Genomic DNA, 17,527 nt, shown 5'->3' with positions numbered 1-17,527 from the left:
TATGTATGTCTGTATGTGTATGTGTATGGTTAAAGCCCACGCAGGAAACACTTACCGAGGTGAAGGGAATCTCGACGGAGAAAGTTGCACGTGGACCTCCACAGCGTGGGAAACGTGTCTGTCTCTGTCTGTTGTCCGTCTCTGTCTGTTGTCTGTCCCTGTCTGTTGTCCGTCTCTGTCTGTTGTCTGTCCCTGTCTGTTGCATTCACCATCCAGAACAGAAGTCTGAATATAACTGGCATTATTTCCATACGAGCGACTGTAGACCAACCAGCTGCAGCGTAGGCCCCTCTCCTGTCAGCATCATAACCTCCAAACTCAGTCTTGTTCAAATTCCATTTTAAATGTCAACAATGCTGATGCATGGACGCACAAATAAAACATGTTTAATTGCAGATATAGACATAAATCCTATTGATCTGGTTGGAATGCTGGGGGACTTCATCCCTCTGAGATGACTTGCGTTGGGCCGGAGATCCTTAGGACGAGCAACAGAAGTCTATTCCATTAACATCACATACAGGGCTCGGAAAATGAACAGGAACAATTCATTATTGTAGACCAGCAACCAATAAAGTGTAAATATTTCATTTTATACATTCATTTTATAATATTTCATATTTTATTCAAACATCATCACGGTCATTTTTATATAGTAAGTGCATTTCACCCAGCCCACACCCAGTGGAGAAATGGAGAAAATCAAATATCACGATATATATATTTTTTAAAGATCATTTTTGGGTCTTTTTCCTTTATTCGATAGTGACAGTGGATAGACAAGAAAGAGGGAGAGAAAGAGAGGGGAGGACACGCAGCAAAGGGCCACAGGTCGCATTTGAACCCAGGCCGCTGCAGGACTCAGCCTACATGGGGCGAATGCTCTTACTGGGGGGGCTAGAGGCCGCCCCAGAGAAGAAATGGTTGTGGGATCAGAGCTGAACCAGTTGTAGTTGAACATGTTAAATCTTTGTGTTCAGTCTGTTGTGTTGCGCCCCCTTGAAGCTGGACTCTGAAAGTCGTCTTGCTGGTAAACTCGATGGGCTGGACGGAACCGGGCGCCCAGACATTTCTGTTCAACCGTGTTGAATGTAGAAACAGAGGACATAGATAAGATTGCTGTTGCCAAGCAGTTTGGCCCCATCCAAACCCCACCCTCAGTTGCATTTAACACCTGTGACTGCTGGAGTGCCTCATGGGGGGGGGGGAAAGTTTCAGTCTGCCAGGGGGACTGGAAGGTATGTGTCCAGCATGAAGAAAAAATATTGTCTAATTGCTAATCTGGAAATAGCCTGAGATGGGAGGTGGGAGGGGTGACGGGGGTTGCCCTGTCCTGTTAATTCACCACCCTGACCTTTGCCCTCACTGTGGCCATTCAGGGTGATGCTACTGCACACGGATACTACACACAACCAGCACTAACACGTATGAACACATATATGGGCCGACGCATGTTGATATATCACTGACATCACTGTGGTAATAAGAAAGATGACCCCAATCAACAGAGGGACAAAAAGGGAAACTGAGCCCCGCCCTCCTGCCAAGGCCACACTTTATGGCACATATTTTCTATTGGGCCCTCCTGATGACACGGCATCGGAGGATGAACCCCTCTAATAGAGTCCAGATTAAAAATACAAATCACATTGTAAATGACTGAGTTGAGCTGCACAGTGTAACCTCCGTCTTGGTCCCACAGGTTTTCCTGGTTCCAATCTATCAGCTTGACTCAAGGAAAATATGTGATTACAGAGCACAATGTTGGGACATGTGTGTGTGTGTGTGCGTGTGTGAAGCTACACTGAGAGAGGATATTAAACCAGGTGCCCTGCCTCTGAATCTTCTTGCATTCCATCCTCTCTTCTCTTCTCCAGCGGCATGCGGCAGAAGGTCGAGCAGCGTCGCTGATGACGACACGCCGTGCGTCTCCTGTGGTAAGGAGCTAAGTGCTTGCTCTCTATTTCTTTCATGCCACACGCAATCTTCCTGCCAGTGAAGAAAATGTCACATCTGCTGATGAGCGTCACCTCGCTGATCCATGAAGCTCACCAGACAAAGTCCTGCCAGAGATAGGGGGCTCTTGGTTTTACATGATGTTCTTGGACTGGAAGTATAATCTCAGCATGCATCCACCGCTGCTCCCCACTTCTCCCTAGAAAGGGAGAAGGTCATCCATAAAAGTCACATATTAGTCGTAGAAATGTGAGCAGCACGGGGTCTGAATAGTGACCCAAAACGATGCTGAGATGGGACGGGCGTAGAGGTCGGCCCTTAACAGATAATTCCATATCAACCAAAAGGGAAGGCGGGGGAGGTGGGGAGGGTCTGCCGGATGCTATTCCAGAGCTCTCCTCCTCCCAGACTGGGAGATGAGGGAGACTGCCAGATGAGTGCACAGCAGCTTGGTAAGCCTCCTGAGAAACCTGGGCTGTCTGCAGGCGTAGCAGACTGAGTGGGATGATTGGCTCAGGTTGGGACCGACTGCCTCTCCGCAGAATATCCTCCAAAGCAGGTTGTTCAAGGCCGTGAGTGTTTGCATGGTGACACACTGGTGCTGCGCCCCCCTTCTCCAATTACTTTTCATTTCACATGGCACAATGACTGTGCATTTAAAGTTCAGACTGTCAGCTTTAATTTAAGAGCAGTCTCAGACAGACTGGTTGCGTTGTTAAAATAAATTCCCTAACCCCTCCCACGTGTGACATTAATAATATCATCCTTAAAGTATGAAAGGATGCGGATATGAGAATTTTACACCCAATATTAGGACTTCAGGTCTGGTTGCTTCTTGGGTTTACCTGTATCCATCTAAATACTACTGCAACCAAAAACAAGAGGGACTGTGTCCCAAAATGGCTGTGGCTCCTCAGTGATGTATCCAATGTAGCTGTAAAAGCTTACATTCACATAACACTCTGTGCCAAGCCAAAATGTTAATGTACTCCTGTGCCAACGGAGTTGATGGAGCTCGCTCTTCATGCATATGCATATTCCACTATCCTATCCAGAATCCCCCCAGCATCCCTCTCCCAAACTGACTGAGGTTTCTAAAAACGGCAGAAAGCTTAACGCCTGTGAGAGCAGACGTCACGCTGGAGGAGAGCGACTTTGATGACACCCATGCTTTTTGAGGCCTCTTTTGTTAGCAGGGAGCGAATCACTCTTTACAAGATAAATCATTCCGCTAGCAGCCGGCTTAGACTGTGTACAACCAGATAAGGTTGCCAAGGAAACCCTCCTGGAGAACCAATGTGTTTTTTTTTTTTTGCAATACCAACCTCCTTGATCCGTGCAAACAATTAATACCTTATCCAGGCAAGAGGGAGGGAGCCGGGGAAGTGGGAGGCATGTACAAATCCCCAGGTGCTTAGTACAACCCCACTCTCTCTCTTCTGGGAATGAGGACATGGAGGTAAAAAAAACATGTCACAAATGGATATTGGACTGGAAGACACTGAGGGATGATGTATGACTCATTGAACATTAATTCAATGAGAACAGCCCTTTAGTCCATAAATATAATCTGCACACGTGCACTAGCACACATCTCTAACGTCCTTTTAATGAATGTTTTGAATGCTCGGCCATAAAAGTGCCATTATGTACTTCTGCATCTATTTGTAGGATAGCTGCGATTGTGCAGGTATCCCTGAGGCTGAACACACCCGGCACATAAGAGAACCCCTGATGTGCAGAGCTGCTAGGGGAGCCATTAGGAGGGACTTTGACTAGCCACAGATCAATGCTCTGGGGCCCTATCTATTACTGACATCCAATTATAGCAATGGACGTCCGCTTAGCACTGCTACTAAGTGCTTTAGTCTTTGTATTGACTACCTGTCAACAGTCTGCACACAGTGGAGCTATCGGCTAATAATCAGCTATCGACCTATCCACACGTCGACATCACCAGCATGTCCGTAAATGTATAAAGAGTGTGAAGAGTCAGAATAGAAAGGTGTTACATCAACATGAGCACGATCTGTCACTCGCTCATTAACAAGACATTTTACACCATTCAGCATACTTAATTAGAAAGTTTATTTTGTACAACTTTGATTAATGCTGGGCAATCATATGCATTGAAAATCGTTACCCACCAACGTTAACTAAAGGGGGGAAATTGGCTATAATTGAGAAGAAAAAAAGCCACCAAAAGATGACTAAAATAGTCCCTATGCTGGACAATCCAGTGCAGCGGGGAATGGGCCAAGAGTCAATAAGAAGCCTACAGGGCGAGTGGTGGTAGGCATGCATGTTTACACTAAAGCTGAATGGTGAGCATTGGAGATGGCGCGGTGGGATCGTGTCTGCCCCCTTAATTGATTAATTACAGTTGTTAAGTGGTTAGAAAGTCAACTCACCTGGTGTAAGAGGTGGAATTCACTGGCTGATTCAAATGAATCATCGTCGAAAAGCTGCAGGAAGCCGAGTCCCCGGAGAACACGGCTGCTGGAGGAGAGAGAAACAGAGTTTTATTCATGCTGGGTCAACAAGCTGCTACTGCTTCAGTAAATGGACAATCATGGCTGCCTAGTCTTTCTTAATTTCATGGACTTTTATTATTCAAAAATACAGCACAAAAAGAAAAACTGGTTTTCACATAGAGTGCAAACCTCAAAGGAGATCTTCCCACATTAGTACGCGGATTTCAAAGCTACAGTTAATATTGTTGTTAGTAGTTAGTCTTCTGAGCATATAGATGGACAGTAACAGGACCATCTCTCTTAGAGCTCTGTACAGTTTGTCAGCAGGTGGAAATCTAACTAGACTTCTACAGGGGCCCATCCTAACACACACACACACACACACACGAGAAACTAACAGATGTAATTTCTTTGTCTCAGCAGTCACATCCCCTTAGATCCCAGAATTCCAGTTATAGTGCACTCACTCACTCACTCTCTCACTCACTCACTCACTCAAACACACACACACACAATCCAATCATACTATGGAGCATTTAAATTGTAATGCGAAGAACCACACCCCCCCCTCCTCTTGTTTTAGATATAGATTTGCCAAGCACAGCACGGCAGAGCATCACATACAAACATCCTCATCTTTATATCATTCAACTGTTGGGATTAGATAGGGTTACTTTGACATTTTGATATTTATTACACAAAGCCAGAACCAGAAAAAGCACATCAACTTCTTTCATCTTAAAGTTTAAAAAACATGGTCACCTCATGGAACAAAAAAACCAAGACAATGATAAAAGTTTTGCCAAGCTATGGGGGAATTTGTATGCAGTGACTGGGTGTGGGAAATCCCAGACTTGACCCGATCGAGGCAACAGAAAACAATCAGAAGGCTCACTGTGTACTGACTGATTATTATACTGTCCTGAGGGCTGTGGGCTACGATGGCTATTTGGGATGATGCTACTGCACACAGCACAGCGCACGTTGGCGCATGTGCTACGACACGACTCAACTGGGGCAACAAGGCACAATACAAGTAATTAGAATCCAGCTGTGAGGGAAGGTGTGTAAGGCTACAATAGGGAATAGAATAAGGCGCTGGAGCAAAAAGAAACAGTTTGCACACTTTAAGTATTCATACAGCAGAAGAGATGAGATATTGGCCTTCCAACAGTTTTGCAAACAATGGAAGAAAGGGCATTATTTAACAGTAGAGTAACACACAAACTGCAAGGACTCACTTACAAAACATCCAGAATGAACGGGCATTTCTATTATCCAGCACTGAGACTGCACAATGAACTCAAACCATAAGGGTTGTGAAGTGAAAGCAGAGCAGTACAACTCAGCGTTCTAAGGCTTTTCTCATTTGATCCTGGGCCCTGTCTTCATGTAGGCCGGCTTGACATCCTTCATTAAAAATGCTACAGAAGCCATGAAAGCTTTCATATTGACCACAGAAGAAGGTTAATCAAGATATTGGTCCCTTGTAATGAGACTAAAAATAAGGAGGCCGGATTACATTTGCTGGACATCGGTGGGGGGGGGGAAGACTATGAGAGGTAATGTTTTTGTGGCCACAATCCATTAAGATGATGAATTAAGACTGGGGGCTCTTGTTCTGCTAATATGGGGGGGGGTGTGTGTTAGGTAAGGATGTTCTGGCGGTCACAGGGGTTGGGGCCAGTCAAACACAACCAAAGCTGATTGGTCAGTGAACCTTGCTGTCCAGCTGCCCCCCTTATTCCCCTCCACACTACCTCCTCTAAGATCTCTGGAGCGGTTATGGCGGTTATTGTTGTTTAAGCTTGGTCAAGAAGCAGTAATCCACCCAATCACAAGATGTGTGACCCTCCCCCTCACTACCAGCCAATCCCGCTCACTACAGCCAATTCAAAACAGAAAAGGGCTGACCTAAATAGACCTTTTTCAACTCTGTCAAAGGACTAATTCAAATTGGTGAGTTTTCTTGTAATAAGTATGTCTTTCCATTCGTCCAAAGGTCAATTCAATACATTTATGGAATTACAGATGTCAGAACGAGTACTGACTGGATTTCCTGACCAATGATTATCATGTAGGCATAAAAAGATGATAAATGAACTATACTTTTTCAAAACTCCCATTCACAAACATACACTTATATTCATACACACACTTCCAGCTGCAATTTTATACATACATGCATACAGATGTAAAGCTGGCCAATTAGGGGCCTGGGTCTGTTTTGAACATAGAGTATCTCTACAGCTAGGGCCATCTATATAATAAAAAAACTAAATAATAATAATAAAAAAAAAAAAACATGCACTCACGTTATGTACAATACAATTTGTATATTGACCGTTCTGCTTTATAGCCACACCAATTCATATTTCAGTGAGAAAGTCCAGGAAGTAAAATTCATAAAAGTTTGTTTGCATTTATATTTGATAAAAAGTTAATGTGCTCTGTTGTGTTTCCAGTTCAATTCAACTTCACTTTCCAGCAGCTGAGCAGAGCCAAGCCTTTATAAGAGGAGACGTCAGGAGAGTCGGCCCCCTCCCAGCTCTTGCTCCATCTCCAGTGGCTTGTGTCCTACTCCCTTCCTCCAATCCCGGCCACCTCTCGAGGACAGGCTAGACGATTGAGCCGTCCCTGTTCTGGGCAGGGATCATGACAGGGATGCCCCCCATGCGGCTGAGGTTGGGGCCGCCCATCCTGGCAGCAGTGGGTGGGGGAAGAGGGGCATGGCTCGGAGGCCTCTCAAACTCCTCCGACGAGGGAATCTTGTCGTACTGGGGCTTCAGGGCGTACTCATGCAGGTTGGAGGGGGACATGGAGCCCAGCGAGGAGCGCTGGCTGCCCACGGTGAAGCTGCGCGCTGTCGAAACACGGCTCTTAGGAGGGGGCACGTCCTCTCTGAGATAAGACAGAGACAGCAGCACATTTAGACAACAATACTACAAACTCGCTTTTATTAGCTTACCTGATCAGAGATTTTGAATTTTGAAAAGAATTTTCTAAGGTGCTTTAAAACCATAATGAAGTTTGACACACAGATATCAAGGTGGAATGTCTGGCACTTGCGGCCCACAGGGAGGAAAACAATAAATACTTAGGAAGAGCATGAGTCCTTTCAAGAGCGAAACATGATTTGACTTAACAAAGAGGGACAGATAATTGGAGTTGGCCCGTTTGATTGGTTAGGGCAGTGTCTGCCCACTACTCAGCCACACTGACCGTGGAATAGCCTGTAGAGATGGAGCTGAGCACAACTATGCCCTCGACTCCCTCTGCCACCACATTAACAACTAATAAGCAGCGATAATCCAGTTAAATGCTCAATCAAACTGAGCCTGAGGGGCTCCAGCTTGTTTGGTCTGTTGCTGCATGCCAATGTGTGCGTCTGTGTTTACGAGACAGGACCAGTGGTCTAATCCGCTTCGTCCTACAGCGCCAGTGTCACATTGTGGTCTTAGACAGATTCAGTCCGCAGCAGAGTGATAGTAAGCCCAGGGGTTGTACAGAGCCTGTGGGCCCAATGGAGAGTTGGATGATGAGTGGAGGGGTTAGAGTAGGTGGCTCTAGAGGGGAGTGAGGGGGGGGGGGAGCCAGCAGCAGACATAACACAGGATCCACAGAGCAAACAAAGCTTTCAAACTGATTACCACAGCTGTTTATTTGAGGCGGGTAGAAAAAAGAAAAACGCTGATAGAGTAAAACCATTTTCATGGTGGTTGTGGCTGTTGGAGGGGTGTGTGTGTGTGTGTGTGTGTGTGTGTGTGTGTGTGTGTGTTATGACCCCAGGGAGCTGAAAGTAATAATCACATGTAACCTATAGCATTTCTTATCCTAACATTTTCCAGTATTATACAACCTGAGACATATTTCCCATTAAATAGCACAACCTACACAGTTTAACTAAATATTCTTCTATCAGAAGGGAACACTGGGGATCTGTGTGCCAAGTGTCATTGATGTTTTAGTGAATGTACCTTATCTCATTGCAGATTTCCTTCTCGTACTTCTTCTTGTTACGGGCACGGCAACAGCAGAAGAGGATAATGGCAATGATGATGAGGATCAGGAGTACAGTAATTATGGCTCCTGCGATGATGCCTGCGGTGTTGGGGGCTGCACAACGCGAGGAGGAAAAGGGTTGGAAGGTTTGGTAAATGTCATTTAGGTAGCAGTCACTTAAACATAACTAACTCCTTATTTCCACCAGGTGTTGAGCGGCTGCAGAGTCATTAAGTCTCCAGTAAAGTCAATGTGTGCATTTCCACTGACTGCTGAGCGGCTGCGTCCCTTTTTCATGGCACTCGTAAATTAAATGTACATCATCTTTCTCAATACATTGGAATCTTCAGTAGGACTTTCCTCTGCTCAATGTTATGTTTAGCTGTGATAAAGTATGTTTTTTTTGTTTGGGTTTTAACTAAAAAGTACTTTTTTTACAAATGTGCCATAAGCTAATGGATCCCAGATGCACACCTCTTCATAGTATAGTGTCAGAAAATTAGTAATAATTTAGCCTGAACTTGTGCAGTTACTTTGGTCCAGCAGCCCTGTGAGATTACAAGCCACTCTAGTGGCATGGCTTCATGGATGGCCATGACGGTCGGTCCGTTGATCGGCCCATAACATAAGTCCAGTCTTAAATATCTCAACTAGGTCTACAACTATAAGTCAAATAATTAAGTGACAGAAAATTCATCAGAAACTATTTGGATATTGTAGGTTAATGCATCGACGTGAAGATAGGTACTCACGAGGTGTCACATTGAGATACAGAATACATTCCTCAGAGCCAACACGGTTGCTGGCAGTGCAGCGGTAGGTGCCAGATGTGCTGGCAGATGCGTTCCTCACGTTAATGGTGCCTCCCACTGGATCTGTAGGGAGGGCCAAGAACACATCAATGAAGAGATGGCAGCATTAAACGAAAAGAAGACCTATGTGTGGGACCTAAAAAACTGATTTCCATTTGTCTGGGAGTGCTTGTGAGAGGGTCCATTACCCATCACGGCAGAGCTGGGCAGCAGCTTGCTGTCACTGGTTTTCTCCCAGCTGTATTGGAGGGGCTTGGTGCCTTCGTTAGATAAGCACCTCAGCACAACGTTCTTGCCTTCCTGTGTGGGGCCTTCGGCATAGCACCTAGGCTTGGTTGGCTTCACTGTGGAGAGAAGGAATGAAAGAAAAGTGATTGAGAGGTGAAAAACAACAGACACAACCAGGTGGCCTCAAAAACAACACATCCCTCCTTCTTACAACCCTATTAATTTAAATCGTGTGGCAAGTTGTGTGCATGTGAAATATGTATTCCTGAAGTTCACTTCCTCCCTTGCACAAAGCAGCAGCCATCAGTGTAATGAGAGGAATAATCAGAGTAATTGATACAGCTGCTGTCATTACAGGAGCTGTCGCTGATGATAATCACAAAAAAGTAGGGAGTTGCCTGCCATCAGACACACAAACACACGTGTGCACGTAGCTTTCAGGGTTAGGATGGGTGGAGGCTAAGCCTTCTGTCTTAAGGCCAAATGTGTGCAAACACTCCTCGGTCAGTCAGAGCGCTGGCATGAGAAGAGATGGGGGACTCAAAAACAAACAGAGCTTCAAATTAAAAGCAGACTGACTCCAAGAAACTCAGACACACAGTCAGCCAGGCATTGTGTGTGTGTGTGTGTGTGTGTGTGTGTGTGGGGGGGGGGGGGGGGGGGGGGGGGGGGGGGGGGGGGGGGGGGGGGGGGGGGCGAGGGTGTGAGAGGTAAAGTTTTTGTGGCCACAATCGAAGTGTTGTGCATTCAGTGAGAGAAAGCTGACATCATGGTGTGGTAATAATGGGTTCTGTAACAACAAAACCCTGGAGCGGGCCTCTCTCCAGACCTGAACCAGGTGTCAGATGGGGGGGGAGAGCTTAGCAGGCATAACCATAAGGATTAACAGTAGACTAACGGTGCGGAGTGCTCCTACTAATCTAATAAACACACAGGGGGTCAGGATGGAGGGGGAAAAACCGAGAGCTGGGGAGAGCAAAACTGATGGGAGCGCTGATGGACAGATGGTAGAGTGATGGGGGCCAAGGCTGTGCAGCTCCTCACTCACCAGCCTGCTCTTTGCTGCTGTTGTGTTGCACTTACACACACATACACACAACACACAATAAATGTCAGAGAGCTAGGACATTTTGAACGCATCTCTTTAAAGGTGAACTCGACACGTCTGAGGGCCGTAACCCACCGCTCCTCTTATTAGGATTGCTGTGTGATGAACAGATTTATTTGTTTGAAAGATGAGGTCAAAGAAGAAGGTGACAGAGGCTGGAAGAGCGCAGAGAGATAAAAGGCAGAGCGATGCGGCTAACCCGGCTCTGTTAAACTAACAATGAACTGAGATTTATGAGTTGCACGAGGCTATCTTGTGGCCGAGATAAGTAGAATGGAATTGCTAGATTGTGGTTTTTATCCAATTATCCATTGGAGTCAAGAGACGCACAACTTGGAGTAGTGATGACTGAGAATTGAATGATGAAGTGAAATATAAGTCACTAGTGGGCACTAAAGTTGGGCAGAAAGAATTAAAGAGATTGGCTTTCAGTAAGATCCTGGATGAGATGAGGAATGGTAGGGACTTGTGGTAGACAGAGCTAAATGTTTGGCTGTTAAGAGTACAGGTGGGGGTGTGTTGGAAACAGTTGTGAGAGTTGCTGACATGCGGTGCCGGACTGCAGGTGGGTACTCTCCTCTTGTTACCTTCAATTTCCCGGTACAACCTGAAGAGAATACACAACAAGGGACGCTACCACTGTACAGTAGCTGGACACCACTACGGGTTTCAGCATATGTGCATACTTGCATGTGGCTGTGTGTGTGTGCCAAGCCACAGCAACACCCAATGTATAAAATAGAGGTGTGTTTATGTTTGTGCACACACATGCTTGCACGTCTCCCCTGTACTCGGGACCTTGTGACAAGATCGACCTGAAGGTAGAATGCAGAGCAGGCAGGATGTCCTTCCCTCTCCTTGTCAATGTTTCTTTGCTAAGAACACCCCTGCCCCTGGGGTCAATAGCTAGCAGCCTGTCAGCTTCTGTAGCCTCGAGCTATCCCTCTCTCTCATGCACTCTACAGATGGAGACAACTGCCTTGTAACCAGAATGTAAGTTGGATATGCATTTTAGTCACCTAGCTGATGCTCTTATCCACAGCAGGACACGATGGACAACTGAAAGCAGACAATGACTACAAAGAGTACAACAACCACTGGAAATAACATCTCACAGTAGATACTACGACAGTAACCCTGGAATGATCACGATGGTTTCATATATTCTTTAAGGAAACTTTAACACAGGCATTTCAATCAGAATGTAAAAAAAACAAAAGTATCAACAATGGATACTATCCTGTATGTAACTGGTATTGGCTTGTGCAACCTAAGCCTGTTTCTATTTTCACTGGGATTTGTTAACTAGGTGGCTTTGATGAAATGATAAACTTAACAATGACAGTAACCAACATTTAAAAAATAGGCGTGAAAACAATTGACGAATCCTCGGCTTGCTTACCTTTCTTGCTGGTAAGGAATGCAAAAGATTTTTATGGAATATAAGCCGTCACAGGAAATGTACAAGCATTCGTGTGACTCAGCGATGACTTAAGGGTGATTTGTTTTGTTAAACTGCTTCTGGTCATACATTTTTAGCCTTCCCGAGGGCGTAATCAGTGGTTCTTGTGTCAGCTATAGTCACAGTTAATGGTCAGATAATCTGTGGCTGGCCATTCATTTCTTTGTCCTTTTTTAACTGCTTAGTGGTGGCACAGCATAGCTACTGAGAAGCTGGTTTGTTTTCCAAGTGCTCGTGTCTTTCTGGTTGAGCTAGTTGGTGCAGTGCACTCACTTTGGTACATATGTCATGTCAACAAGCCTTTTTTGGGAGTTTGCCCTATCTTTCAAAAGGAGAAACTGTTCTGATAACAGGGCTGAGATAAAAGCACAACATGCAATTTCTCCCACAACACACTAGGGCAGCGTATGTGGGTTGTTTTTCCCATATGGAAATACCAGGCTGGGTTTCGGGAGGCGACTCCCTTTCGACATCACTAAGTCAGTTGACCGACCAGCAAGGCCACTCTGTGTGAGTGTGTGTTTGCCTCAGGAGTGAATCATCTGACTTATACAACTCTGATGTGTCACCCATCTCACCCCGTGCAATAAAAAGCCAGCTGAGTGCATCTACTCCATTGCTGAGGTTTGACCACATTTTTAAAGACAGGATTACATTGTGCACTTTGGAAATGATGGCTTATTGTTTAATTACCTTTGCCTGTACCATTTAGGGTGTTAAGGTTTCAAAATGAATAACATGTAATCATTTGATATTGTTATAGTTTTCACACTTAATAGTCCAAGAATACAGCTAATAGTGTAAATATTTGCATCATTTGCATACTGACATTAAAACAATTAGCTATGATTGACAAAAAAGCAATCAAATAATTGTATTCGCCAAGGCTATTTCTAAATAGAAATATACATATAAGTTGTAAATCAAAGCCACAATTTTAAGTAAAAAAAAAAATATCAGGATTATCATTTTAGACATAATCAGAGCGTCGAGGAGGAGTACAGATTTGTATCACAAAGGGGGCAATGCTCCACAGCTTCCAGGAAGGTCATGCACTCATTTTAGAAGGGATTACATCAAAATAGCCAAGAAGGGCAAAGGCTGTGTGATTTGGTGCATGTGTAGGGAGAGAATTTACCCCGTGAGGAAAACAAACCACCAGTGTGTTCAGTTCGTTCCACTCACCCATGACGATCAGCAGCATCTTCCTGCTGCGGATACCCGGAGCCTTCTTCACCTTACACTGGTAGGTGCCCGAGTCGGTGGACTTCAGCCCCGTCAGGTTGATGGAGGCATCTCCGGTCTTGGGGTCAGCTGAGTTGAAGTGGACTCGACCCTTCATTGGGTCATAGTAGTCCTCGTAGGCCCTGTCCCCTGAGTACAGGATCACCTGGATGTGAAAAGGGAGGGAGGGTTTTATCTCAGCAATGCCCTTCAGCCCTGCTGCCTGAGCTGTTCTGCCCTTTCTGTGCTCAACAAGAAAGAAGGTGGAACAAACAAAGCGACCACTGTAGAGCCAAATCAACACCTGCTGTGTCAACAAAGAGCAGTAGGCCCCTAATTCACACACACACACACACACACACACACACACACACACACACACACACACACACACACACACACACACACACACACACACACACACACACACACACACACACACACACACACACACACACACACACACACACACACACACACACACACACACACACACACACACACACACACACACACACACACACACACACACACACACACACACACACACACACACACACACGAAATGCCTACAAATAAGGTCCAGGTGGAGCCAACAAGAAATCTCATAGCAAGTAGCTGCGGTGATGGAAGAGGGGAAGAACAAAAACCCAAGGAAAAGAATGAGGAGGGTAAAAAAAAAGAAAAGCAAACAACAACGAAAAGAGTTCTCTTTCTCCTTTATAGACACTGGCATATTCTTTCACATTTCCATAGAGACAGTCATCGGCAGGCTTTTCTGTGCCACGATCAACGCCAGGCATACACACAGCAATACCCCTGGGTAGAGAGGAGGAAAAAACTAAAGATGGCAGGAGGAGAGGAAGAACGATGAACCCATCAGAAGAGGCAGAGCACTTCAAGGAAGCACGAGACGAGCAAAACAAAAGGTAAACAGAGTCAGGGATGTTCTAGTGTGTCTACAGCAAGTTGCCTTTCTTCTACATTTCCAAATGGAAAGCTAGTTCCCCGAGCGGCGAGCCAGCCGTGCTTGCAATGGCCACCATGTTCGACTTGTACATATTTGACATGTAAACAGATATTGTAGTTAGAATTCCACCTGGCTCTCAGGGGAGGGAAACCTATCCTAACATCACTGGGGATCAGAACATCAGCAGTAATAACAGCAATATGCAAGATGAGAGCATGGAGGAAATGAAATTGCCTCAAGCTCAGCCAGACAAGAACTCTCCCTCCTGCTCAACCACTTCACAGGCAAACAGATGGGAGTGCTTACACACACATGCACACCTCTAACAAAAAAAGGCTGATTGCGCTCTAACCTTGAGAATCATGATCCAATGAAAAAAAAATCCCATAAAGAGTCAGGGGAATTGAAATAAAAAGGGCAAATGACTAGACAAGCTGGCGGGGGCTGGAGAGGATAGAAGACCACTAGTGTCTGTGTGCTGCATTTCATATCAGGTACGACATTCAGTGATACAATCACCACCTGGCCCAGCCATTCTCAGTGGTCCGATCACGCTGCAGAGGTAGCCGGGCTTAAGTTTCATCTGAACACAGAAGGATGAGGTCATTGTCATGTGATGCTCAGGCAGGGAGGAGGAAGAGGTGCAGATCATTTGAAAGGCAAAGCAGAGAGCTGCAACACCTGTGTACTCTAAACAACCTGCAGAGCTCAGGGAGAGGAGCATCGTGTCCAAACTGCTTCACAAGGTTAAAGCACAATCCCCACCTGAAAACAAATAAAGTGTCCTTCAAAAATTGAGGCTATACGGTAGAGAACGTCACAAGATGTGACCATCAGCATTCCTGGTCATCACTGATACACAAACAAACAGTGTCGTGGCTTTACAATCAAATCCTCCAATACTTTGTCAACATGCACAAATTCCTGCCAGAATAAGTACAGCAAACAAAAGGCTCTGCTGCAAGGACAAACAAGAGCATTTGTATTATACTATGCATTTTGACTGTTTTTCTTCTGAGCACATATCTCTCCTGTTCACACCATTCAGATTTATTTTTCCTAATTGTTTTCCTTGTTGTTCTCCCACTGGTGGTGAGCACTCAGAGCACACCCTCCTTCCAGCTAATCTGTAGCCAAGCAATGAGAGCCAAATGCTAATGACTGTTACTGTAGGCATGCCTGGCATCTCTCATTCAAGCCCAACAAAGCCACACGCATTAGCTATGCCTCACCACCCGGAACCTGATGACATGTAAAATATGTCAGATGAAGGAGCCCATCATCCCCCAGCAGATACTTGATTGAATAGATAATGCTGTAGCATTACTTCTGATTGCATCAATGCAAAGAAAACTGGAATAATATGGTTCAAGAATATCAACTAAGTGCTCCGAGGGTTAATTGCGCAGCTGTATGACCTTTTGAACTGATCCTGTTGACTAGTTCTCTTTAGCACGTTGTATCTGATAGTGGCTTTTCCTTTAAGCGCAGCCTGGATTTGCTCATGTGTGTCGTGGTTCACCATGGTCTATGGAGTATCTGGGAGCCTCTGGCTATAAAGTTTAGCCTTCATTCTCATCTCCTTGCCTGACCTAATAGTGTTGGTCCTCTCAGAGCAGCCTAATCCCATTTTACACTGTCACATTTATTAAAGCAGCCCTTTGGGATTAATACGCCGCTAATTACAAAGAGTTTACTCTTGAGCATGACTTCATATTGGTCAAAGGCTATGAATGTGAGCGTGTGTTTATATAGCGAACAAAATCCGATAGGTCAAGGAGAACAAATACGTTCAGAAAAAAGACTGGCCTGTTTTTAAATTCCTACAAAAGGTTTGACAATATGAACGGGTTTGCAGATTGACCTCATTAAAATGGCACAAAGTAAGAAAATAAACTGTGGAACCAGATGAAATATGGGGACATTTGATATATTTCTACAGCTGCATTCCCACATGAAGAGGAAGAGGCCCTACCCACACGGAATTCTGTCCTCCTTTGTAGCATTAATGAGACACGGAAAAATGTAAGAATTTAAAAAGCTCTGTAATCAATATTTCATCATAAGAACCATTGATATATTTAGAATAGATATTTCGGCGGACTGGTATTTTTGGCTGATATTAGGCCTTTCCCGATCAATTGGTATCAGCATTTATAATGGTCGACTTACACACACACACACACACACACACACACACACACACACACACACACACACACACACACACACACACACACACACACACACACACACACACACACACACACACACACACACACACACACACACACACACACACACACACACACACACACACACACACACACACACACACACACACACACACACACACACACAATCTCGGCATATCAGATTTTTAAATAACCAAATATTTGTATCGGTATTGACCTTAAAAATCCTTTATCGGTCGGGCTCTAATTGAGAATAACGATAATGTTAGACTTCCATCTCTACCTCCCTTTTCTTTACTACTCCAGTCAATGATTCAGAGTAAAGTAGGTCAAATAACACAAAGCAGCGGGTAATTGGTAGCTCCGTAATGGCACAAGACCAGGAGCAGGAGGACAGGGGCCTACCTGGGTGGGAGGAGGACCTGTTGGGCCAGTGGACAGAAAGGAAAGTGGGTGGATGACAGAGACAGAGAAGCCTAATGATGAGCCTGTGACCTATTCCTAGGATAAAAAAAGGAGTGAAGGAGAAGGCTTTGTGACAGGTGGGGGAGTAGAGAGTCATGGGAGAGAATCACATCACTGAAGCAATCTGTACCAAGAACCTGTCTCTGTGGCTGTGATCCCCGAGGGCGTGTGGAGATCCTGTAGAGTTGCGTAGTCCTCCCTTTCCATGGCCGAGGGCCATGCTGGAAAGGAAAGACACTGGCTGGGATAAAGAGAGCTCCCATCGCTCTCACAATGTGTCTGTGAGAACACTACGGACAATAAATGCTCAATACAAGTACATGTGGCTCCAATTACATTTGTCTTGTATACTGTTTGCTTCCTATGTTTCACTGCAACAACTTAAGGAAATGCACACCTAGCATAGAGCCTGTCACACAGACACACCACAAGTGAACAAGTAACTGCAAAACCAACACAACACAAACAAATGACAAGGGACTTTTAATGTCTTTAAAGCTTTCTGTTTTTTAAGGTACTGTTGAAGAGTGTGTGAAAGAATTTCTAAAGCTGGATACAGAATGCCAGGTTGGAAAAGATGCCATCAACCACCTAGCAAAAAGGCAAGAACAATGTTCCGCTCCACTGAGCA

At 45.1% G+C, this 17,527-nt stretch overlaps 1 protein-coding gene across 2 annotated transcripts in view; it reads right to left on the bottom strand.

Moving 5' to 3' along the window:
* The window catches only part of cxadr (CXADR Ig-like cell adhesion molecule), a 47,969-nt gene that overhangs the window by 4,965 nt on the left and 25,477 nt on the right, over positions 1-17,527 (bottom strand). The window contains exons 3-8 of one of the 2 annotated variants that reach the window (XR_004658929.1): positions 13,228-13,432; positions 9,433-9,588; positions 9,185-9,307; positions 8,408-8,546; positions 6,954-7,331; positions 4,267-4,273 (exon numbers count right to left, since the gene is read on the bottom strand). Coding sequence is in view for 1 of the 2 variants with exons in the window: in XM_034889024.1 (XP_034744915.1) it covers positions 7,049-7,331; positions 8,408-8,546; positions 9,185-9,307; positions 9,433-9,588; positions 13,228-13,432 (906 nt within the window). In the remaining variant the exon portion in view is untranslated. Of the gene's footprint in view, positions 1-4,266; positions 4,274-6,371; positions 7,332-8,407; positions 8,547-9,184; positions 9,308-9,432; positions 9,589-13,227; positions 13,433-17,527 lie in introns of those variants that run through there. The other variant, XM_034889024.1, reaches the window with a different exon arrangement.

This window comes from Etheostoma cragini, chromosome 13, assembly GCF_013103735.1.
Source record: "Etheostoma cragini isolate CJK2018 chromosome 13, CSU_Ecrag_1.0, whole genome shotgun sequence".
NCBI lineage: Eukaryota > Metazoa > Chordata > Actinopteri > Perciformes > Percidae > Etheostoma > Etheostoma cragini.
Note: the sequence above shows the minus strand (reverse complement) of the source record. Positions and strands in the feature narration are given on the sequence as shown.